The following is a 25,550-nucleotide window of genomic DNA, read 5'->3' as shown; positions in this document are numbered from 1 at the left end:
TTCTGCTGGGATTAAAGACGTGCGCCACCACGCCCAGCTGAGAAGTAGAAGATTGTTCGTTTGTATGTGTCCTCAGCCATTGCTTCCTAGATGCCCAGCTTCCCCCACAAGACTGGAAAGCTGACCCCAAACACATGGATAGGCGCACATGGGCAGAGTTCTGTGGGTACACTGGTTAAGGACTTTGAAAAGAAGGGCTAACAAGTCTGGGTGGCCTCAGTGTGAAGTACTGCCCCTGCAGACGCTGAGGACGGACCACAGGCATCGTGGATGTGTGGCTCCACGAAGCCTAGGCTCAACCTCCAACTCCAGAGGGAATCCACCTCCAGTGTGACAGCAATCAGCCCCTTCTTCAGGGTCGGGAGTCACAGGGGAACAATACACATAGAGGGGCCTGAGGCTGCTCTAGTTCCTCTCTCCTGGCCACTGTCAGGCAGGAGTCCCTCTGGCACTTCCTGGGAAGTCCACCCAAAGGTTCAGGATGTCACCTGAGCAACTGACCAGACCCCTGACTCCAAATCCTGCTCTGCAGCTTTGCCTGCTCTGTGGAGCGGTGACTAACAGCCCCTGCCTCCTAGGGTTGTGGCGATCCTTCTAGTCCAGACCTCACACCAAGCCAGCCTGCAAGCTTTGCATCCCATGTGACATTCCACACCCCTCCCACACCACACCCAGGCTACTGCCAGCTGGAGACCCAGGGGCCTCCCACTTCCTCTCTCCTCCCAGGCGCGCTCCCTCTCCCTCTCCCTCTCTCTCTCTCTCTCTCACACACACACACACACACACACACACACAAGCTATTTATAGCCAATGGCAGAATTCCAATCACAAGGCCACCTAGCCTTTTAATAGATGAAGGCTTCCCGCCCACACCCCCTGCAGTCAGGTCAGGAGTCTCTACAACTGGCCCTGCCTGCTCACCCATCCCACCAGTCCCCAGGACCACAGCCAAGGCAGCTAGGGATGGGGAACCTGGAGGAAAGGGTGGGCAAGGCAGGAGCATGAGAAACACATGCACAGCGCATGTGCACGAACACTGTGGGGCAGACACTGGGGAGGAAAGCCCAACAAGTACCTACAGTTTACCTTAGAATCCGCCACCCAGGAGCTGAGGACACAGCTCAGTGGTTAAGAGCCCTTATTGTTACAGAAGACAGCATCCACCTGCAACTCCAGTTCCAGGGGACTCCAATGCCCTCTTCAGGCCTCCATGGGCACTGCACACACATGGTACACATGCATGCAAAATAAAAATACTCAAAAAATAAAAATAAATTTTTTGCAAAAATTAGGCAGATCTCTGTGAGTTCCACCTGTAGGTGTGTGCCAAGCAGACACCCACTTGGCACTTAGCTAGCTCATGTCACACCCTGAGCACTCTACAGATCACAAGAACCCCAAGGGGCCACCTCACAGAGGCAGAACTGACGCACAGTGGCTCTGCAGCTACTCCCTGAAAGTCCCGTGCTTCAGAGCTGTAGGCCCACCAGTGTGATCGCCAGTGTGATCTCACCCTAACTCCGTTGTCCTCCGGCCAGACCCTTGGGCTATGGGCAGCAGTGACGTAAGCACCACAAAGCTGCCCAACCTCTGTGGGCATTTCCTCTCAGACACGCTGCAACATCCTTCTCCAGAATAGCTGCGCTGGTTTGTGAGCGGCTTCCCTGGTCAGAGCCTCATCCACGCTCCCGTGACACAGATGGCACCTGCCCGACCACAAACCGTTCCAGGGAACCATTCCCATTTCCCTCTGTGTGGAAGGGCTGGAGAGCTGGCTCAGCAGTTAAGAGCACTGCCTGCTCTTCCAAAGGTCCTGAGTTCAATTCCCAGCAACCACCTGGAATGTGAGTTGGGGCCCTCTTGACTTCCTCATTAACTTAGACCATGAGACCCAACATGGACAGGTTCAACAGAACTGCTGTATACCTTGTATACTTCAGCATTGCCAGGGCATAGATTTCATTTTCTAACTTTTGGAAAGTCTATGTTCTTGGGAATACCCTGTTGATAACTGCATAGTAACCCCACCCCCACCCCAGCTCGTCACGTTGTCACAAAGAAGGATGCCTGTCTGGTGCTAACACACCTAGGACGTTTCCTGTGTTTTCCCAGGTTCTTTTCCTGCCCATTTCTATTTTCTACAATTCAATCTAATGCTTTCTTAAAACCAGACATGTGTTCTAACATTCATGATTTAAATTTTTTTAAAATTCTTTTTCCTTTTTTCCCTTCCAGTTCTGGAGATCAAACAGCACTTCACGCAAGCTAACAAGCTCTACCACTGTCCTGCACTTAAAATGTCCTACGTTGCCACTTTGACCTGGAAGGGAAAGTTCACTTCTAGTAAAGTACCTAGTCTGAAGTGTAGCGCTTGGGCTGTAAGCCTGAGGCAATCGGCCTTCCTGCCATCTCTCTCTGGAAGTGGTTTAACTCCAACACCTGTTTTCATTAATATTTGATCCTCATGGGAATATAATTTTAATGTTTCATATTCAGTATTTAATATTTTTGCTGCCTGTATCTATCTCCAGAACATTATTTGTGGTTTATACAGCCAAGATTGCTTTTTTGCTGCTATAATGAGATCTTGAGACTAGGTATATTAGCTACTTCAGGTTTTATTCTGGCTTATCGCTTGAGGGGAGGCAGGAGTGAGGATGCTTACAGCAAGGGCGGGGGCCTAAGGATGCTTGCAGCAAGGGCGGGGATGTAAGGATGCATGCAGCAAGGACGGAGGCGTGAGGATGCTTGCAGCATGGGCAGAGGTGTGAGGATGCTTGCAGCATGGGCAGAGGCGTGAGGATGCTTGCAGCATGGGCAGAGGTGTGAGGATGCTTGCAGCATGGGCAGAGGTGTGAGGATGCTTGCAGCAAGGGTGGGGGCATAAGGATGCTTGCAGCAAGGGCGGGGGTGTAAGGATGCTTGCAGCAAGGGCAGAGATGTGAGGATGCTTGCAGCATGGGCAGAGGTGTGAGGATGCTTGCAGCATGGGCAGAGGCGTGAGGATGTTTGCAGCATGGGCAGAGGCGTGAGGATGCTTGCAGCATGGGCAGAGGTGTGAGGATGCTTGCAGCATGGGCAGAGGTGTGAGGATACTTGCAGCATGGGCAGAGGTGTGAGGATGCTTGCAGCATGGGCAGAGGTGTGAGGATGCTTGCAGCAAGGGTGGGGGCATAAGGATGCTTGCAGCAAGGGCGGGGGTGTAAGGATGCTTGCAGCAAGGGCAGAGGCGTGAGGATGCTTGCAGCATGGGCAGAGGTGTGAGGATGCTTGCAGCATGGGCAGAGGTGTGAGGATGCTTGCTCACTGGGATGGTCCAAGAAGTAGTGACAAGGTTTAGAAGTAGGGTTGAGCTACCAAACCTTAAGGCCATCTTCAGTGACCCACTTCTAGCTAAGATGTGACTCCCAAGGGCTCCAGAACCAGTGAAAACAGCAGCACTAGGGAATAGGAAGCAGTATTCCAACACATGAGCCTACAGGGGACAGTTCACACACCACAACGAGGAGATTTCTTACTGTTTGGGGATTCAGATGCTACAAATGTTTTGCTTGGGTTTTTCTTTTTTTCCAGGATACAGTCTTATCTCTGGCTGGCCTCAGACCCGTGATCCTATCCTAACCTCCCTGGATGAGTTGTGTGCCACCACCTCTAGACTTGTACTGGAAACTTAATCCTCGATGCAAAAAGGTTGAGAAGAATGGGGCAGGGTTGCGGTGGTGGCGCATGCCTTCATCCCAGTACTTGGGAGGCAGAGGCAGGTGGATCTCTGGGAGTTCGAGGCCAGCCTGGTCTAAGGCTCAAAGCTACACAGAGAAACTGTCTGGAAAAGGAGGGAAGGAAGAAAGGAAGAAAGAAAGGAGGGAGGTAGGGAGGGAGGAAGGAAGGAAGGAAAGGGGGATGGGTCACGAGGGCCCTTACTTCATGGGTGGATTAATGCCATAGCAGTGTGGGTTGGTGATCGTGGGGTAAGTTATAAACAGCCTCCCCACTCTCCCGCCATGTGACTCCTTCCACTGCATGAAAGATCACTAATGCCCCCTAAATGTTAGAGCCACACTCCTCACCTACTTACAGACTGTCCATGTGTGGTATTGCTACAACAGCAGCAATGGGCTAAAATACCCACGTTAGCTACTTTCTCATCACTGCAACCAAATCCCTAACAAACGACCTAAGGGAGAAAGGGATTGGTTATTTGGGCTCCTGGTCCATCACAGCAGGTGAGGTGCTGAGCCTGGGAGCCAGTCCTCAGCTAGCTTTCTCCTTTTCTCTTTTTAATTTAGTCCTGATCCAGGGTGGGTTACCCGAGTCCAACCTCCTGGAAATGCCCTCAGACACATCCAAATGTGAGTCTCCCTAATGGTCTCGGCTGCCTCTTAGCCCAATCTCGCTGGCGGTGGAAATTAACCATCACCTACCTACCCCCTTTCATACTGTCCAAGTTCGTGTCACTTGGTAATTCTTTAAGATCTCACTTCCAACCCACCATTTATTTCACTGCCTAATCTGTTTCTCACTTACTTTATTTTTGTTTTTTAGTTACTTATTGTTGTTTCATGTGCACTCGTTTTCCTGCAAGCTTATCTGTGTGAAGATGTCAGATTCCCCAGAACTGGAGTTACAGGGAGTTGTGGGCTGCCGGGTGGGTGCCAGGAACTGAACCAGGTCCTCCGAAGAGCAGCAGTGCTCTTAACCTCTGAGCCATCTCTTCAACTCCCTTATTTTTAATTTGTAAGACATGGCTTCTCTCTGAAGTCCAGGCTATCTTGGAAGTCACTAGGTAGAACAGGCTGGCCTTGAATTCACAAAGTTTCACCTTCCTATTCCTGTCAAGAACAGTACCAGGCTTGCAAAGTATACACAGAACCCAGGATTTGATGCCCAGCACCTAGAAAATAAAGAATAAAATAAAAACAAAAAGCCCCACACCTGTGGTGTGTGTGGACCAGGAACAGAACGCAGGACTCCGAGAGAGCGAGCAATGCCCTAACACCAGACCGTCCCCACAGCCATCACCACCATCCTGGACCAATTCTGATACTCTCTGCTCTTTGGTCACTTCCAGATCCCCTCTCGTTTATTTTTTACTTACTTTTATTATTTTTAATTGTGTGTATGAGTGCAAATGAGTATAGATGAGCTTCAAGGTCAGAGGCATTGGGTTCCCCTGGAGCTGAGTTAGATGTGATTATGAGCCCCGCACGGTGCTGGGAACTGACCTTGGGAACATCTTTAATTTGATTTAGAGTTTCCCAGAACAGGATGATAGGAACTTTTCTAACTTCCAGTTCATGCTTAGAGTGACAGATTCTTAGAGGAACTGCTTGTGCCTCCATCCGCTCCCCTTTTGCCCTAGGTTGAGACAATACATGATCTAGCTGCTTTGTCAGCCACAGGCTGCAAGGTCTCACTAAAGGCAGGATGCCAAGGAAGCTTAAGGCAGGAGGCCCCAACCTCAATTCAATGTCTACTGAACCCGTGTCTCTAATTTGTGGAAATGGGCAAGATTACAGGAATGAGCAATTTTTAGCAAGGTGTGTGTATCTGTGTAAGAGTATATGCCCAGCCGGGCGGTGGTGGCGCACGCCTTTAATCCCAGCACTTGGGAGGCAGAGGCAGGCGGATCTCTGTGAGTTCGAGACCAGCCTGGTCTACAAGAGCTAGTTCCAGAGCAGGCTCCAAAACTACAGAGAAACCCTGTCTCGAAAAACCAAAAAAAAAAAAAAAAAGAGTATATGCCCAGGGCTGGAGATCTGGCTCAGAAGTTAAGAGCACTTGACTGTTCTTCCAAAGATCCTGAGTTCAACTGGTGGCTCACAGCCATCTGTAATGAGATATGGTGCCCTCTTCTGGCCTGCAGCAGACATGCAGACAGAATACTGTATACATAATTAATAAATAAATCTTTTTTATATATATATATATTTATTTATTTATTATGTATACAATATTCTGTGTGTATGCCTGCAGGCCAGAAGAGGGCACCAGACCTCCTTACAGATGGTTGTGAGCCACCATGTGGTTGCTGGGAATTGAACTCAGGACCTTTGGAAGAGCAGTCAGTGCTCTTAACCTCTGAGCCATCTCTCCAGCCCAATAAATAAATCTTTAAAAAAAAAAAAAGAGTATGAGCTGGAGAGATGGCTCAGCAGTTAAGAGCATTGCCTGCTTTTCCAAAGGTCCTGAGTTCAATTCCCAGCAACCACATGGTGGCTCACAACCATCTGTAATGAGCTTTGGTGCCCTCTTCTGGTCTGCAGGGATACTGGCAGGCATAGTACTGTGTACATAATAAATAAGTAAAATTTTTAAAAAAGAAAAGAGTATATATGCCCTAAAACTGGGCGGTACTGGCGCACGCCTTTAATCCCAGCACTTGTGAGGAAGAGGCAGGCAGATCACTCTGACTTCGAGGCCAGGCTGGTCTACAGAGTTCCAAGACAGCCAGGGCTACATAGAGAAGCCGTCTCAAAAAAACCAAAAAAGAAAAAAAAAATCAAAACAAACACGTATACCTGCTGTGCATGCGAGTACCATGGAGGTCAGGGGCGCATGTAAGATTCCCTGGAGCTGGAGTTACAGAAATTTGGGAGTCACAGGATGTGGTGCTAGGAACAGAAATCGAGTTCTCTGGAAGAGGCAGAAGTGATGAACAAACAAGGGGCCACGTCTGCAGCCGAGGACAAACAAGTGAGGCTGGCGGAGAAGCACGGCGTGTCCAGCATCTTCATGGTCTTCCCTCGCGTTCCCACGCACGCAGCTCGCCACCGCTCTTAGCTTTTCAGACTTTGCCACTCATTTGTCCACTATAAATGCCACAGAGAACCCAAGAGCATTTCCCAAAGCGACAGGACAAAACCAGGACACCTCATGTCACCTCTAGACCAGACTTCATCAACAAGTCCCTGACAGCACTGTTCCATGGAACAGGGTGTGGTCCAGGGCCTTCTGCCAGCCCTATAATTCCTGAAGAACACTGGCGAGTGTCCGCCCTACCAGGTGAACACCGGACTACAGGAATACATCCTGACTCCTCTGCACAGAGAGCTTTACACCAAAGCTGAGCCCGATGGCATAAAAGAACCCACAGAAAGGAAAACTCAGAGCTGGGGAGTGGACAGAGAAGAGGAACTGACCACACAGACCCCCCCGACTGGCTGTGGACAAAGCTGGGCATCAGGACTCCCCCACCACAGAAACATCCAAGCCTTGGCACTCTATGGCATCAGATGTCACCGTAACAATTAAGTAAAAAGGAATCCAAAGACAGAGGATGGGCCCATTAGGGCAATCAGACCACGACCCTCATGGCTGGAGGCTGCCTTGCCCAAACCGGTAGAGTCTACTAATTCCTGGAGGCATAAAACAGACTCTGGGCCAAAAGGAGCAGGCCACCTCAAGCCTGAGTCACACTGAAACAGGTAAGAGGGGCACAGCAAACATGGGCACTTAGCTCTCATAGCTGAGGCTCCCAGGACCCAGCCTATCCCCCTCCACACAGACCAGAAGGTCCTCCTCAGTAGAATCTAACTGGCTCCCCAATCTATCTAATCAGATTTCCACCCATAGGCTCAGCATTCTCAACCAGCATCCTAGCCCATCCTTAACCTAAATGGCACATGCTAAAGAGCAGGGATAGGAAACCAGAAGGGCGGGGCTGGAGAGATGGCTGAGCCGTTAAGAGCTCTTCCAGAGGACCCGGGTCCAATTCCCAGCACCCACATAGCAGCTCACAACTATCTGTAACACCCACAGACAGACAGACATGCAGGCAAAACACCAATGAACATTAAAAAAAGAAACCAGTAAAGAAAACAACATTTTACCCCTATAAAAAGTAGGATAGACAGCAGTGTGTGTCTGTGTGTGTGTCTGTGTGTCTATGTGTACACAAATGTCTAGTAAGAAAAAAATGCTGCCTACAATGGGTAAGGAAGCTGACTGACTGACTTTCCAACAACCAGTACCTGCAAGCTAGAAGACAATACAGTAAGACAAAGCTTCCTACTCACAGATCCACACCCAGGTAACTATCAGTGAACTGCAGAGGCAGAAGAGAGAAAAGAAAAAAAGATTCAAGGTTGAGAGATGGCTCAGTGGTTAGAGTACAGGCTGCTCCTGCAAAGCACCCAGGTTCTATCCCCAGCACTCACATGGCTGCTCACAACCATCAGGAACTCCAGTCCCAGGGATCCGATGCTCTCTTCTGACCTCTATGGGCACTAGGCATGCATATATACATACAGGCAAAACAGAAAGAAAAGAAAGAAAGAGAGAGAGAGAGAGAGAGAGAGAGAGAGAGAGAGAGAGAGAGAGAGAGAGAAAGAAAGAAAGAAAGAAAGAAAGAAAGAAAGAAAGAAAGAAAGAAAGAAAGAAAGAAAGAAAGAAAGAAAGCCGGGCAGTGGTGGTGCACGCCTTTAATCCCAGCACTCATGAGCCAAAGGCAAGAGATCTCTGTGAGTTCGAGGCCAGCTTAGTCTACAAGAGCTAGCTAGTTCCACGCAGGCTCCAAAGCTACAGAGAAACCCTGTCTCAAAAAACAAAAACAACAAAGAGAAAGAAAAAAAGAAAGAAAGAAAGAAAGAAAGAAAGAAAGAAAGAAAGAAAGAAAGAAAGAAAATCTGCCTCCACCTACCCTTTATCAAAATGTACTGGCACCTAGTTGGGGGGAGCATGTGTTTAATCCCAGCACTTGAGGCAGTTGGATCTGAGTTTAAGGGCAGCGGGGTCTAGAGACAGGGCTACAAAGACCCTGTGAGACCCTGTCCACAAACAAACAAACATAGTTCTGAAGAGCTGGGGAATAGCTAAAGTTGAGGGCGTGTACTGCTCTTGGAAAGGACTGGAGCACAGATTCAGACATGCACACACCCATATATATATATATATTTTTTAATGTACTAAAGGGTAGACGCCACCAAAACCAGGGATAAAGCGAGAAGGAAAACAGAAACAAAACTTCAAGTTCCAAACACAGATGTAATTGATAAGTATGTTCTGGTGGTGATGGTGAGAACTTAGGATGAGAAGCCAGGCAAGGATGGGAACCCTCTAGCTGACCCCAGAACTATGCAGGGTGGAGCAACTCCACACAAGCAAACAAGCCCCAAGGAATTGGTCAGGTATTTCAGCGGCTGCTCACCGCAGAGGAATTCATTGGGTCAATAGAATTACCTGTTGTAACAAACTCAAACAGCAGCAGGTGGCACCAGCAAAATCAATGTCTTTGAGAGGAACATAGCAGAATCTAGAGTCTCTGTAGCTGCCATTCACTACATGGATATTATCCCCATTTCAGTGGCTGTAGGCCAGCCTTAAGACAACTGATGCAGGAATTAACAAAGAGGCTAAACTAACACAAGTATTTCCAAGGCGCAGAACAAATGCATCTGGGGGCTGCGGGGCCAGACAGCTCAGCTGGGAGAGCTGCCTAGTCCTGACCTGCAAATCTACACTCTTCCTAGCTACACAACACCTGTCCTTCAGAAAAGGAACTGGCCCTAGTTAGCAGAGGAGGAAGGCCCTGGTTTAATTGTGTGTGTGTGTGTGTGTGTGTGTGTGTGTGTGTGTGTGACGCTTAATTTAAAATTCACAAGGGGCTAAAACTTTATAACAGTTTGGATCTGAAGCTTCCACTGCAAAGGTCTGGGGGGGACCCCACCCCCAGCTGGTGATAGACACTCAGGAAGCAGAGCTCAGCTCTGGGTACTGCTCAGAGGGAAATGCCCTTGGGTACGAATCTCACTGCCCCCCCCCAGCTCTCCTGACCGCTCTGAGGTAAGCAGCTTCCTCCCACCCTTCCAAGTCACTGCCTCCTCACAGACCTAAAGCATCAGCACCAAGCTATGTCAGAAGGAGCAGCGTCGCCGTTGAACAGGGATATGATGACCCCAATTTGCAGCGCACCCAGGTTGGCTTCTGCTGGTTGTGTACGGAAAGCCATTGCCGGTCACTAAAACTGGGCAATGGTAGAAACAAACTGAGGCCTAGGAGGCGGTAAAGCCTCCAGAAGGCATTGCTGGGTGCTTCTGGCTGACAATAAAGACATTATTAGCCTCAGAACATTTTAATTCAACATTAGGATTTGTCTGGCTCTTTGAATAACAAATTAAAAAGGGCTGACTGTACCCAGTCCTTGCTCAGTACTGGACCTCTTGTCTTCCCAGTCTCACAAGGCTGTCATGTTCAGCAGCAGCCTGGGCTCTCGACTGCCCCAAGGGACGACGGAAAACAGACCCTGAGGCTAAAGTTATCTCTCACCCGAGCTGTCTTAGCTCCAGGAATTCTCTGGTCTGCTGCCTTCTGCATACGGACTGCACCCGATTAGCAGGAGAGGACCCTATATCTGCTTTTTACCCATCTTCTAGACACCCCCCTTCAGAACCACTGTGTGCCCCAAGTGCACAGACATGCACACAGCCTAGATTCCTAATTTCCTTCCTTCCGTCTGTGTGTTTCTGATGTGTTGGGCACAACACCTGGGTATACTTCCAACACTCCAGGCCTTCTCATTTGTCCTCTGAAGCGCTACCCTATCGTCTGCCCTGCATGCATGGCTTTCTTGCTTCTCGTCTGTCTCGATAGTTCCAGCCATTGCTAAGATTCACAGCCTGAATTCTCTCACACCGCAGTAAAACTGTCTTGGGACTTCAGAAAGCAAGAAGGCAAGGGTCCAGACAGACAGACAGACACTGGGTTCACCATTGTAACCCATGGAAAGTGTTAAGTAACTTCCAGCTGAGCTTAGCATCTTGGGCCTTTACTTCTGGTACAGGGCAGAGGCAGGCAAATCTCTGGGAGTTCCAAGAAGATGCCCTCCCTCGAACAACAACAAAATAAACAGGTGGTAGAAGAGGTCACAAACCACGGTTTTAAGAGGAAACTCGGAGCACACGCAGAGCAAAGGGCAGGTAGCACTGCAGGCCAATAGGAGGGAGGGGCCGCATCCAGCCAGCCAGTTGGCATCTGACTCTTGAACTTGAGTCTCAGTGCCGTGATTTTCCACTAAGGCCACTGTGCAGGCAGAGGCACAAATAGTGTGTGTCACCAGGACAATGTCAAAGGGCCAACTGGGACATTATGCATACTAGCGACATTGCCACAAGTACAGTGTCATCAAATGAGCAGGGCCTGACAAGTGGGCCCACATCAGGACAGCTGAATCAAGGCCCTGAGAAGCCGGACTTTGGAAATCACGCCATCCCAAAATGCCTTCTGGTTCCCTTATACAGAGGGCTGTATAAGGGAACCAGAGACATACAGAAATTCCCGAGGCCCTTCCATTACGAGATCTTTATTACCGCATATACAACCAGAGTCTTGACACACCAACATTTTGTCAAGCACACTGTGCTCAGAGGCAATGCCCATTACCACCCTGAGCTCTTCAGTCACCCTCTGCAGGTGGCACAGTCTCTAAAGAGGGCAGAGGTGACACACAGCATGGTAAGTGGCACATAAATATACATGGCTATCACGAACTCAAGCCCACGCATCCCACCAGACTGTGGTCATGTCCCTTGTTAGCACTATAACCATGAAACCCCAACAAGGAGCAGCTGCTGATGCTGGTACCTTCACCAGTGCGGCTACTTCATTCTCTGCGGTCCAGCCTTGTGGTTGAGGCTGAAATCCAGAACCCCAGGAATCCACGGGAGCACAATCAGAACAGAACAAGGGGCTTCAGAGCACACTTGGCATTCCCTAGGCCCTGAATACAATCCCAAGAGTCACTGGGACAGGTAGTTTGGAGAAACACGGACTACTTGTAATGTCTAATGCTTGATCTCAGGGCAAACTGCACAAGTGTACCCACGTCCGTGGAAACGCATCAAGAGCTAGCTTGTGGCAACTACGCATTCTTCTTCAGATAATTTTAAATCATTATCTTATGGGCATGGCTGCTTTGCCTGAATGCATGTCTGTGCACCACGTGCACTGCCTGGTGCCCACAGAGGTCAGAAGAGGGCGTTTGGTCCCCTGGAACTGGGGCTACAGAAGACTGTGAGGCACCTGGGTCCTCAGAGAGTAGTCAGTGCTCTAACCACTGAGCCATCTTTCTAGCAGCGCCCCTCCCCCCACGTTTTTAATTTTTGTGCTGCGGCTCAAGCGCAGAGCCCTGCACATGCTGAGCATCTTCTACTCCCGTTTCTACGGCACCAGGCTTTGCTTCAGCCATCACCAGTCCTCTGTGTGTACCTGACACTTCAGTCAATGCCTGCAGCAGTGAGTCCATGTTCGATCCCACGAACTTAGATGACTGAAAGAGCTAGCTCCCACAAACTGTCCCTGACCTTCACATGCGTGCCACGGCACCTCCCACACATGCTAAACATTTTTAAAATGTAAACAAATAGTAAAACTATTTTGTAAGTATTGCCTACATCTCTAAGTGGGGGGGATGCCTGAAAGAAAATGTACCAACCACAAAACTCACCTGAGACGAGAAGGTGGCTCAGTTGGGGCAGCCTTTGCCTAGCATTCATGAAGCCCTAGGTCCCATCCCCAGCAGCACAGACACTGGGTGCAGTGAAGCACACCTGTAATCGCAGCACCCAGGAGCTGGAGGCTGGAGGATCGTACGTCAAGACTCCAAAGCAGTTTGCACTACATGAGACCTTGTCTCAGAAAGGGTGCTGGGGACAGGAGCAGGGGAATGACTCCGCAGGTAGAGTGCTTGCTGCTCTTGCAGAAGACCTGGGTTCCAATCCCAGCACCACATCACCAAGCTCACAACCACCTGTGATTCCAATTATAGGAAGTCTTCTGGTCTCCATGGGCAAGGCATGCACACAGTACACAGAAACTTACAGGGTCTGTACATGCAAACGTGCGTGCACACAAACATATGTGCATAAGAGTAAGTAACTTTTTAAGGGGGAGAGCTTACTCAGAAGACACTAGGCTTTTGTTTTCCGAACTCTCTGTTTTTGAGACAGAGTTTCCACAGCCCAGGCTGACCCCGAACTCATCATCCTCCTGCTCCTCCCAAGTACTGGAATTATAGGCACGCACTACCACACCCAACTTGAGACCCTGGCTGTACCTACTAGCAGCTTTTTCTGCGACTGAATATATGTGTTCCTTGAACGGCTATACACTTAATAAAAATTAAAAGGGGGGAATAAGGCTCATGTGCTCTCTCTCCCCACAGTGGTTAGCCAAGAGACACTTGGATAAGAGAAGGTTTGGGTACAAAGGTTTTCGGTGTAGAGGAAGCAAGTCCAGCCCCACCCTTGGGCAGGGGTCACTTGCATTTCTCAACTAAGCCCAACTCCCTGGAACTTCTAAGCCACTTGGCAGATGAACCTTGCCCCATGTGTTCTGTGCAGAGTCACTAGATCTCCTGGGGAGCCTGGGCCAGACAAGGCTCCCACGGAACCCCACTTTAAATTTACATACAAAGGAAATCCCCCCAAATACACAAAAGAAAAGTTTCCTAACGCCCAACTGCCAGCCCTAGGGCTTGAGAACTCATTAAAACTTTCTGCATTAATGGACAGAAAGAGGTTGGGGGTGGACGGCGAAGAGAGCTGACAGTAACAGGACACCAAGCGGCACTGTCTCCATACCTGGAAACACCGTGCACCGCTGCACAACCAGCAGGAAAAACTGTCCCGGCACCAACACTCCAGTCAGCCTCCGGCTGTCTTTACTGGTTCAAGTCTGGAGGGCAGTCAAGCATCTCTCCCTCTACTTAGATGGACAGACGACAGCTGGTCTGGTCATCCTCCCAAATACCGGGCCACAAACATGGAGAAGCAGCCTCCTCCACCTTCCAGCCAAGAGCTTGGGTTTCCAACAGCCTTCCCTTTCCCTTTCCTCCCAGAACTAATTTTAGCCTCCTTGGTTCTCAGAGGTAGAACCGAAATAGTCTGCTGAGGAACACGTTTACAAACAAGAGCATTGGCTTAGCCTCACAAAACACCTCAGCTGTAGCCCAGAAAGTAGCCAGGGAGAGGTCCCATTGTCCAGCAGGCTAGGCCCCTCCAGAACATTCCCAAGGGAGGGGGGCCGCAAACCTGCCCAGTGGGCCAGGCTTTCTCTCCAGCCCCAGCACTCAGGAGTCACGTGTCCATGAATGAGAACACCAGGCTGAGCTGTCAGTCCCCAAGAGGATCTGAAAAACCTGTATGTGCGTACAGCAAGAGGGAAAGAGTGCGGCCGCCCAAGGCCAGAAGCCATGACTAGCCTCATGCCAGGAGGAGGCACCCTTGACCCTGGGACGATCCAGTCCCCACAACTGTCACAGATGGAGGTATTCTGCCGACCTTAAGGACCAGGTTGGAGGAAGGCGGCCTTGTCTCCCAAACCAAGAACCTGGTACCCAGAAGCAGCTCCAGTAGGCCTGCCAGGAGCGGCCACCTCTGGGCTACGGCTCATCTGTCAGGGAAGCCCACACTGAATCGAAAAAGAAGCCAAGAATAAGGGGTGTCTGACCCAAGCAAAACACTGGTGATGGCATGGGGGGAGGGGCCCAACCCAAGAATTCTAGGAAAGCAACCACACCTTCATGGGGAGACAGCCTAGGTCTCACCTTGGCACACGCTTATGCTTGAAAGGCTTGTGAGGTGGCTTGAGTCCACCCTGCTGCCTACCAGGAAGCAGCTCCAAGCACAGTAAGATCTTACTGAGTGGAGTCAGAAAGGAATGCCCCCAATCCTCGGCAGAACTCTGCATAAAAAGAAGCCTGAAACACGGCCCAGCCACAGGAGCTGCCGGCCTGCAGAGGCCAACATACAGGTCTCTGTGAAAACCCACCATGTCTGTCACAGCTTATAGCACTACACCTTTCTGAGGCAAGACTTGCCCACCACACACCTCCCAAGCCCAGTGGGGAAAAAAAGACAAGCCCATACCTTTGGGGCGAGGCTGTCCCCCTGCCCTGGCGTCCCGGGCCTGGTCATTCCAGGCCCACAGCCGCTGCGGCTCCTCTGAGCGCCACAAGGCAGGCCCACTCGGGGGGAAGGGCATGCCAGGATCCTGCTACAACCCCCTGGGCTCGGCAGACAGGTACAGCCTGGGTTCACCCAGCTCCCAGGTGAACAAAGAGGGGGTGTCGGGCAGGCAGAGCCCCAGCAACAGGCACTTCCTGACATTCTGTGCTTGCGGGAGGGAGAGGCAAGAGTGCCAGCCTCAAGGCAAAGGCCAGAGCAGGTGGGCGGGTGCAGGCGGGCAACCTGCCCGGCCACCCACAACGGGCCGCCTCCCTGAAACCCGAACCACTTCTGGGAAAACTCAAGGACGCCAGGATTCTCCTCCGTGGCAGCCGGTCCGTTGGAACCATTGATTCTGAACCAAATGCACACTCAAACAGGCTCGGCTGGGCAGGAATGGCTTATGAGGGTGAACCCAGCTCCTTCCCTGACTCCAGAGGGAGAATGACAAATGTCACTGTTGAACCATAACCCCATCTCCTCCCACAACTGTCTACCCCCATAGAAGCTGGACGTATTAGAGCACTGGTTCTCCACCGACCTAAGTATGATTTTGCCCCTACCACTTAGCTATGCCCGCAGTCATTTTCACTTGCCATGTTCAGAGATGCGATACTGGAATTGGCCAGCAGAGGCCAGAGATGCAGCTAAGTAGGCATCTTCAATGTATAGGCCAGCCCCTTCACCTCCACTGTCCCCATCCCTCCCCATGTAAACAGAGAACCCACAGATACAGATGTTCATGGTGAGCAAAGCTGGGAAACCCTGCTCTAGAGAGGCCCATGCAGCCAGGAATGTCCATCCAGGCTGCCTCCTAAGTGTGGTCTAGGGGACTGGGAGACAACTCAGCTGGTAATGCATGCCATACAGGCACAAGGACCATCTGGATACCCAGCATCCCATAAAAAGCCAGGCAGTGTAGCAAGCATCTGTAATCCTAGCTTTAAGGGTGAGTTCCAGGGTTAGAGAGATCTCAGATCTCAAAAATGAAGCAGGGACCAACCAGTGAGATGTCTCTGCAGAAAAGCTTGCCTGCTGCCAAGTCCAGCACCCGGAGTATGAGTCCCAGGACCCGCTGTGGAGAACCAACTTCTACAAGTTATCCTCTGACCTCCACATACGCACTGAGCTATGGCACATGTCCACAAACTAAAACAAAATGCTTTTAAAAGACGGAAAAAAACAAGGGGAGGAGTAATGTAAAAGTTAATGGTGATCTCTGGCCTTGACGTGCACCCACGTGCACAGGCACACACACACAGACACACACACAAGCCTGGGGGTATGGATAACTATGAATGGTCCCAAATGGTCCAGATTAGCTCTTTTCCCTTCATCCACTGCATCCCAGGCCATGGCAACAGGTTAGCATCTGTGAATGGCTCTGAACTCAGGCTCTGATACCCCGTGGGTCCCATCTGCCCTACTGACCTCCCAAGTAGAGAGGCTAAGTACATAGGCACTCAGAGAGATGGCTTCCTGAATGGAGAAGAAACCAAGGAAACAGAGAGATGGGCAGAACCACCAGTAGCAGCAGTAAATGCAAGGACTTATTCCAGACTGGAACAGGGGAAGCAGGGGTACTGAGAGAAATAATTCCAATGTACACAACCTCCTACGGACAGGCTGCCCCTCTGACCCTTGGGAGGGTTGACTGCGGGGGAGTCAGGATTTTACGGAGTCCAGAAAGGCATGCACATACACCTGTACAAGTACCCGTGCAGGCACTGGTTTAAATTTACTGTTCAGTTTTCTTAGATTCTCAGAGCAACATGGCAAAAAGTAACGGGTCCTCCAGGGGCTCCCTTGGGTAACTGCCAGGGCAAGGGCAGAGGCTTGTAGGTCTCTGGGTGCCAAGAAGAACAGCAGAGGACTACAAAAGTCCACCTAGACAGGTCGCAGGCAAAGGGGTCTACGTGATGTTTCCACCCAGCTACAGGGTCTGCATGGAAAGCCTCTGAAAGCTGAAAAGGGCACCCACTCCTTCCAAAGGGTGTGCCCACCTGATAGGCAGGCAGCATGAAATGACCACCGACAAGACAGAGAACAGGGGACATCCTCTCTGGGGAGGGACTTCCATGACTCTGTAGCCCTTGGCCTTGGCCTCTCCCACTACATGGACCAGAAGACTAAAGGGTACTCTCTCATACAAACCTCCACCCACGAGGAAATGGACGAGAAAGAAATCTCTCTGTGTCAATGGTTAGTCTATAAGGATGCTTCAGGGCAGTGAGGACCCAATAGGAGCCTTCTTAGCCCCTGGCTACGGCTCTGCTCTGAGCCCCAAACACAGAAACAGATGTCGAGAATAGAATGTGCAATGTTCCCTGCCATGCAAGAGCCAAATGCCAGGCACCCAAGGATGAAGGGGCCAGGCAGAGCCAGGAAGACTTCCAGAGGTATCCGCTGATTGAAACATCACTTCTGTCTTCCCTCTCAGCCTGTGCTGTCCGATACGGCAGCGACTAGCCAAGTGTGACTACAGAAAACCTGAGGCGTGCAAACGTGGAACTGGCATGCTCACACCATATTTTGAAGTTAAAGAAATCTTTCAAGTCTCTAACTGTTTTAATGGTGATTGTATGTTGAAATGATCAATTTTTAAATTAAATTAATTTTACCAACTATGAAGAAGATCAAGTGTCTACCCCCAAATTCATATAGGAAGCCATAACCACCAATAATGGGACCTCGAGAAAGCAGTAAAGGTTGGGCTGGACCATGAGGGTGGAATCCTCACTGTAGGATTACAACTCTTAGGGTAGACCTGACCATCCCAGCACCCCAGTCTGGATTCTAGAACCAAGTGAAAATAAGCACTGTTGACTTTTAATTATGTATTTAAGCATATATATCTATATATACATGGCTGTTTTAACTTTATTTATGAGTTACATCTGTACTTATGTCTGTGCACCATGTGTACGCCTGGTGCTCTCAGAGGCCAGAGAGCATGGGTCCCTGCTGGAAGAGGGGTCCCAGGTGGTTGTCATGAGTCACCATGTGGGTGTCAGGACTCTGCAATAGCAGCAAGCACCCTTAACCACCCGGCTACCTCTCCAGCCCCAATACTGCTGCTTAAATCACAGAGTCCTGTGGTATTAGGGAAGTCAGAACACACTAAGACACGACTATTTCTCCTTCCTTTTACTAATGCAACTATTGGGAATTTTTAACTTAAATATGCCTGTGCATGATCCTAGGCCCCTGCGGGCAGCATGAGTGTAGCGCTCTTCTTTATACCACAGGGTTGATCATTCTGAAGACAGAGCCAGGAACATGAAGGAGAGACCGTTCTGAAGCCAGGAGGGCCAGTTCTGCCCCACCAGGACCCGGGGAAGCTCTCCTCTAATTCCTCAAAAGACAGAGCAGTGGCCACTTTGAAGTGTGACAACAACAGACGACTCTACCTTCCCTGAGGGAGGAGGCCAGGTTCTGACACAGAACAAATGCCTCTCGGTATTCTGCTACACACTCAATCGCCAAACAGTGCAAAGAGAAAGTAGACACAGTGCAGGGGACCACCTCTCACCCTGCCCCAAGATGGGAGGTAACTGATGAACTCAAACTGGGACTAACTAGTGTCGTGATGTCCAGATTCCGAGTCTGAGGCGTACTGTCCTGAGAGCACCCTTTCAACAGGCCTGGACTTGAAAGGGACAAGGCAGATCAGGAGTAGAAACACGGGCGATCAAGAAGCAGCTAGGGGATTGCTATGTACCCTTGGATCAGTCCACAGCTGCCCTCCCCAAAGCAGGCAATGTTTTCCATCACTTCCAAGCCTCCATTCTTGGGGAAGTCCTGAAGAGCAACACTTCAGTGAATGGCAGAAAGAAACAATGTTCAACTTGAGACACCGCTTGCTTCGCCTCGATCACTCCAGCACAGCATCGAAACCGCTTCCCAACGGTGTGCTCCGGTAGCCAAGAAGTGGTCTCTGGCCTCTGGCTCGTGCACTCACGCTCCACCGCACCCAGATTCGTGCAAAAACTCTCAGGGTCGGAATTAATTGCTAAGCCTCACTACCTTGCAATAGAAGGGAGCAGATTGAGGGTGGGGATCCCAGTGGGGAGTGCAATGGCCATCTGGGATACCCACCCCCGCAACAGCATGGGGGGATCCCAGCCCCTCCCCTGCACTCCGGGCCCCGCCCCTCGCGGATTTCCCAGACTCTGCGCTGCTGCCACCTCGGGCGGCAGGGGACCCGAGCTGCATGTGTAATGGGGGTTGGGAACAAAGACGCGCAGGACCCAAAGCCCAGGCCACCGAGCACCAGTCGTCCCAGTCACCACGATCTTTTCTCTGGAGTCTCAATGCCCAACTGTCCGCGTTTCCTAGGGCTGCCCCAAGCCCGTCTGGGAGCTCCTACCAGAGTTGGGCATACTTCAGCACCACCAGGACAGAGAAATCAGTGCCTGAGCTTTAGGGGCGAAAGCGCTTTCCCAGCACAACTTCGCGCGCGCACACCCACACGTCCCGTTTCCAAGCAGACGCGCACCAGTCACCCTCATCCCGCAGTCGCCTGCGGGCTGAGCGCAGGTCACTTACGCCCGCCACGTGCCGGCCGGAGCGACCTGAGACCTGTTGGTTCGCCTCCTCAACCTCCTCTCCACTCCCAGTAGCCCAAAACAAAAGCGGTCCCACGAGGGCTCATCTGTAGCCCGCTGCAAGGAAAGCGGGTGCAGGTAGGAGCCACTTGCACGAGGATCGCGACGCAGAGTGGCGGGACGGAGTGCAGAGGGCTCCGAACAGGCTGTAAAAAGCCGTCCGCTTTGCTTTGCGACTCTGCCTCTTAGGGGCGAGCAGCCCCATCCCAGCCACCCCCCGATTAGATGCCAGGCCAGCCTGGCCGCTTTCCCCACGCTCAGGTTTCCCTCGCTCTGTTCCTGGGGTCCGCGAGCTCGCGGAACCTGAACCCGGACCCTGACACTCCAGGTTCCCCCATCCCGAGCGCCTCCGCGAGCCAGAATCGTGCGGAGGAACCGCACGGGCGAGCTTGTCTTTACGATCGCGAGCCAAGCGCCCCGCGCGACCCCGATCCCAGGCAGGTGGCGCGGCGCCGAGGCCTCGGGGCCGCCCTTTGTTGGTAAACACCGCGCGCCCCGGGTCCCCGCACCCCCGCGCCGCGCCGGGTCCTTACCGGCGCACAGCGATCCCCAGAGAAGGGCGAGGGCCGCCCAGGGCGCCGTCATGTTCCGCGGCGCCGCCCCGCGGACACCCGGAGCCCGCGGGCAGGGCCGCGCTGCGCTCCCGGGGCGCGCAGGGCCCGGCGGCGGCTGCGCTCTGCTTCCCGCTCCTTCTCTGGGTCTCGCTTCCAGGCGCGCTCGCTTCTGCGCTTCGGTTCCCAGGCAGCGTGCAGGGATAGGGGCTCAGGGCCGCTGCGGGCGGCGCGCAGTGCGGCCCGGGCTATGGGGCGACGCGGGGACCGGGGGGCGGCGGCGGGGCGCGGGCCAGGGCGCGCCCGACGCGGGCATGGCGCAACGGGGCTGGGTCCGGGCCCCGGGCGCAGGGGCCGAGTCCGGAGGGGCCATGAACGGGGGTGGGGGGGTGGGGGAGGGGAGCTGAACCGAGTCCAAAATGGCTCCTGAGCGGTGGCCACGGAGCCGAGCCAGCGGGGAAACCCGGATGTTGGATACAAAGAGGCGGGCGAGCTGGGCGGGGAGGGGGAGGGGAGGCGGGCCCTCCGGCCGCGTGGTCCGCGCCCCCCTCTGGGGCGGGGCCGGAGAGGAACAACAACACCGAGGCTCCGCCCCCAGCCCGCGCCCTCGGGAGGCAACGCGCGTGCAGCACGGGCTCTAGGGACAGGCAGGGCCCGCGCTCGGAGCTGGTGGGATTGGACTGCGGCCCACTTGGCTGCGAACTTGGGACAGCCCGTAGCCATCCTCCTCGATGCCGACCCCAAACTGTGGCTCCCATGCTGCGGGATGCATACTCCTCTGAGACCCCTGAGTGAGTGGGTAGCCCCCGGACCCCATAGCCTGGACACCTCTGCCCTCCAGCTCCCGCGCATCTTTATTGATGGACTAATTGACTGGCAGAAAAAAGCAGAAGTGAATTGGCAGCAGTCCCCCAGAACACACAGAGAGCTGTCTCCAAGCAGAGGAGGACCCACAGAGCAGCTGCAGGTGGGAAAGAGCTGTTGGCGACCTGCTTCCTCAGGGGTCCTCAGGAGTTGTCCCACCTCCTCCGTCTCCCCTTTCCAGGGTTACCTGCAACGGTCCTCCCACCCATTTCAGGATTGTCCAGAACATGCACGTCTCTGCTCTTTTCACGTACACACACACACAGAGAGCAGGTTCCTCCATTTCAGATTGTACATTCCTTATTACACAACCAGAGCTTGTGAGGGTAGCAGGGCTCCCAGCTAGCCTGGGAAAGCTGGTCACAGCTCAGGGAAAAGGCGGCGCTGGAGACCTCAGATACCTGCCACAGTTAGTCCTGGGCAAGGGCAGCGGGGAGGAAGGTGGCACCGAGGAGTCTGAGTCCTTTCAACTGTCTGAACTTCAGTTTCGCCTTATGAAAGTGCCAGCGTTAGACAACTCCAAGATTTGTGTAGGTTGTCACTACTGCGGCTTTGTCTCTGAGTCGGGGATTCTCAGCCTCCCAAGTTGCTAAGACCACGACCTGCCCTGCCCACTTCTGGCCGTCTTCACCCCTTTTGTTTTGTCTTTTTCCTCTGCCTGTGTAAACCCCAGATGACCTCAAGCTATCCTCCATCCTTCTGTGACTTTCCTTTTTTTACTTATTTTATTTTGTGTGTTTGCCTGGGTGTATGTATGTGTTCCGTGTGTATGCCTAGTGCTAGTTTATTTAGAAGAAGGCAAGCGTCAGAGCCCCTGGAACTGGAGCTAGAAATGGTTGTGAGCAAGCTTGTGGGTGGTAGGAACGGAACGTGAGTTCTCTGTAAGAGCAACATGTGCTCTTAACCGCTGAGTCATCTCTCCAGACCCACAATTTATTTTATTATGATTATGATGATGATGATTAGTCATGGTAGCCATGTCATGGTGGTGGTATTCTTGAGACAGGGTCTCACTGGCTGTTCTGGAACTCACTAGACCAGCCTGACCTCGAACTCACAGAGATCTGCCTGCCGCTGCCTCCCGAGTGCATTTATTTTATTTTTAATCGTATGTATATATGTACATGTCTGTGGGTATGCCCGTGTGCATACAGGTGCCCAAGCAGGCCAGAAGAGGGCATAGGATCCCCTTCAGCTGGGGCTAAGTGGTTATGAGCTGCACCCCATGGGTGCTGGGAACTGAACTCAGGTCTCTGAAGGAACAGCTAAGCTCTGTTAACAGCTGAGCTGCTTCTCCAGCTCCAGCTTTGCACTTTTTAAATAAATGGTAGAGACTCAAACAAACCTACCATGATAGACCCAGTGTATTAGGGAAAGCATTAGTTATCTTTTCCGTATTGGAAAAAAAGAGCTATCATCCATATGCCAAAAATCAGACTGGCTGGTTCTAGACTTCTGTTTTGTGACTGAGGGAGAAAGAGTTGTTGGGGACGGGTACGGAACATAAAGGGTCTCATATTAGCCCAGGCTGGCCTCCTATTCAGTACACTTCCAAGAATGACCTTGAAGTCATTCACTCTCTGTAACGTGCTGTGAGGATCAAACCAGGGCTTTCTACACGTTAGGAGGACGCTGCCAGCTCCACTACACCCCAGTTTCTGTACCACACCAGGTTATATGTCACATAATTCCAAGGGGTCCAAAATCTCCACATACCAAAATGTTGCTCTAGTATTACTGGAAAAATCGAAATTCCTATCTAAGCTGTTAACTTCACAGCTGCATTCGACAACCTGTCTGGTGTCCTGAGTTTGACTCAGCAGAAAGCGAATTCCCATGTTTCCCCTATAAACCTGCTCCTCCCCACCCGTCCCTGTCTGAATTGATGGCACCATCAGTTGTTCATACCAAAGCATTCGGAGTCACCCTTGGTCCCGTGTCCAATCCATAAGTAAGCCTCAAAGATACAGCGAACATCCAGCTGTTTTGTTTTTCGTGTGTGCTGTACCACATCAGCCTATGTCTCACATCTGGACTGCTTCAGCAGCAGTGAATGCAGCCTTAACTGGTCACATGCACCCATTCAAGTTGCTAAGAGTATCTTCTATTTCTTTTTAAATTTGTGTTACATTTTACTCATTTATATAGTATGCGTATGTATGAGAGAGAGAGAGAGAGAGAGAGAGAGAGAGAGAGAGAGAGAATGCACTGAGGTCAGACAACAGCTTGCTGTTGGTTCTCTCTTTCCGCTGTGTGGGTCCTGGGATTCAAACTCAAATCCTCAGGGTTGGCATCAGGTCCCTGCACTCACTGAGCCATATCTCTGGCCTGAGTATAAACAGTCACTGAAGCGAATCTTTAAAAAAGGGAACTCTGGGACTGGAGAGATGGCTCAGTGGTTAAAAGCACTTGCTGCTATTGCAAAGACCTGCATGTGGTTCCCAGGGCCCAGATCAGACAACTTACGCATGTCTATAACTCCAACTCCAAGGAATTTGATGCCCTCTCCTGACCTCCACAGACACCTGCATTCCTGTGTGCACACACATGTATACACTACACACATGCACAGACACGTGCATAATTAAAAATAAAATATAAGTAAAAAGATGTTCATATTACATTATAGTAATCCCCCTTTATCTTGGTTTCTCTTTTCATTTTATCAGTTACTGACAGCCAAACAAAGCTGAAAATATTAAATACAATTTTTTTATAAAGTCAAACTTTTAAACAGTGAACTAACCTGGGTAGCATGCTCACTTCTAGTCACTGAACCCCGACCCTCCCAGGACAGGGTTCCTGCATGCTACCCACTCACTGGTCTCTCCTTTTTATTTCTACGTATGCACATTTGTGCACATGTGCCTGTAAAGACCAGAGGTGGGCCTGGAGATAGAGTTACCGTTGTGAGCCATCCTCTGTGGGAGCTGGAAACTGAACTCTGGGCTACTGCAAGAGCAGCAAGCACTCTTAACCACTGAGCCACCTTTCTGGTCACCCATTGGTATCTTAATGACCATCTTGGTTATCAGATCAACCATTATGGATTCATGGAGTTTGTTTTCAAGGAACCTGCATTTCACTAAATAATGGTCCCTATTCAGAGAATAATGCTGGCAGAAATTCAGATATGCCAGAGAGAAAGCAGGAATCATGTTTTGTTTAGCACACAATGAGAATGAGTTCTCTCTCTCTCCTCTGAGACAGAGTTTCTCTCTGTAGCCCTGGTTGTCCTGGAACTCACTCTGTAGACCAGGCTGGCCTTGAACTTGGAGATTGACCTGCTTCTGCTTTCTAAGTGCTGGAATTTAAAAAGTAAAAAGAAAGTACTACCTCTCTTAGTTAGGGTTTCTCTTGCTGTGAAGAGACACCACGACTACAGCAACTCCTACAATAAAAACAGTTAACCGGGGCCGGCTTACAGTTTCAGAGGTTATCACCATGGCAGGGAGCATGGCAGCGTGCAGGCAGACATGGGGCTGGAGAAGTAGTTGAGTGCTCCATCTTGCAGGCAACAGGAAGTCAACTGAGACACTGGTCAGCATCCTGAGCATCAGAAACCTCCAAGCCCACCCCCACAGCGACACACTTCCTCCAACAAGGCCATACCAACTCCAACAAAGCCACACCACCTAATAATACCATTCCCTACGAGATCATGGGGGCCAATTACATTCAAACCAACACATACCTGACTCATTTAATTTTATTCTTTCATATTTATCAGTATTCCATATTACAAGCTATATTTTCACTTACTGCTTTAGTTATGTGCCATAGATTACATTTTTTTTTTTTCGAGACAGGGTTTCTCTGTGGTTTTGGAGCCTGTCCTGGAACTAGCTCTTGTAGACCAGGCTGGTCTCGAACTCACAGAGATCTGCCTGCCTCTGCCTCCCGAGTGCTGGGATTATAGGCGTGCGCCACCACCGCCCGGCTACATTTGTTAATTGTTGGTTACATTTGGAGGGTTATAGATTTTTAAAGATTTATTTATTTGTAGTGCATTGCACGTGGAAGCCAGAAGAGGGCGTCAGATCCTCTGGAACTGGAGTTACAGACCATTCTTAGTCGCTGTTTGGGTGCTAGGAATCAAGCCTGGGACCTCTGGAAGACTAACAAGAGTTCCTAACTACCAAGTTTTTCTGTTGTCTTAGCAGCCACTCCTGAATCTATTGATATTTTAACAACCACCTGCACCCCATGGCCCTGCAGTCAGCACCCAGAGACTCAGATCTCAGCCTGGTGGAATTTCCAATCCCGCCAAAGGTAGCACTGGCTCAGTCATGGCTACCAAATGTAGGTTTTAACTATCATTCTATTTACCAATACTCGAGAGTCAGATATTGGGGTGAAAACCTACCAGATCAGAGACGCCAAGAAGTGACCAGCTGACCTTCTGTTTTGGCCAGAGATCAAACAAGAGTAGCATCTCTCCACTTGTCTCTAACCAAAAAAGACCGAGAATCTCTAAGTCCCTCCCTACTCCTTCCTGTGTGTCTCTCCATTCATGTTCCTGGCTCCTCCGCCTCTCTATGGCTAATTCCTGTCAACTAGTCACAGACTCCACCCCCTAATCCAAGATT

General features: G+C 51.1%; 1 protein-coding gene across 2 annotated transcripts in view; it reads right to left on the bottom strand.

The window, feature by feature from the left end:
- The window catches only part of Acvr2b (activin A receptor type 2B), a 37,363-nt gene extending 16,960 nt beyond the window's left edge, over nt 1-20,403 (bottom strand). For both annotated transcript variants that reach the window (XM_057767184.1, XM_057767185.1), the window contains exon 1: nt 20,080-20,403. In XM_057767184.1, coding sequence (XP_057623167.1) covers nt 20,080-20,131 — 52 coding nt within the window. In that variant the 5' untranslated portion in view covers nt 20,132-20,403. The remainder of the gene's footprint in view (nt 1-20,079) is intronic.
- Between the last annotated feature and the right edge of the window lie 5,147 nt (nt 20,404-25,550).

This window comes from Chionomys nivalis, chromosome 4 (genome assembly GCF_950005125.1).
Source record: "Chionomys nivalis chromosome 4, mChiNiv1.1, whole genome shotgun sequence".
NCBI lineage: Eukaryota > Metazoa > Chordata > Mammalia > Rodentia > Cricetidae > Chionomys > Chionomys nivalis.
This window is presented reverse-complemented; position numbering and strand designations above follow the sequence as displayed.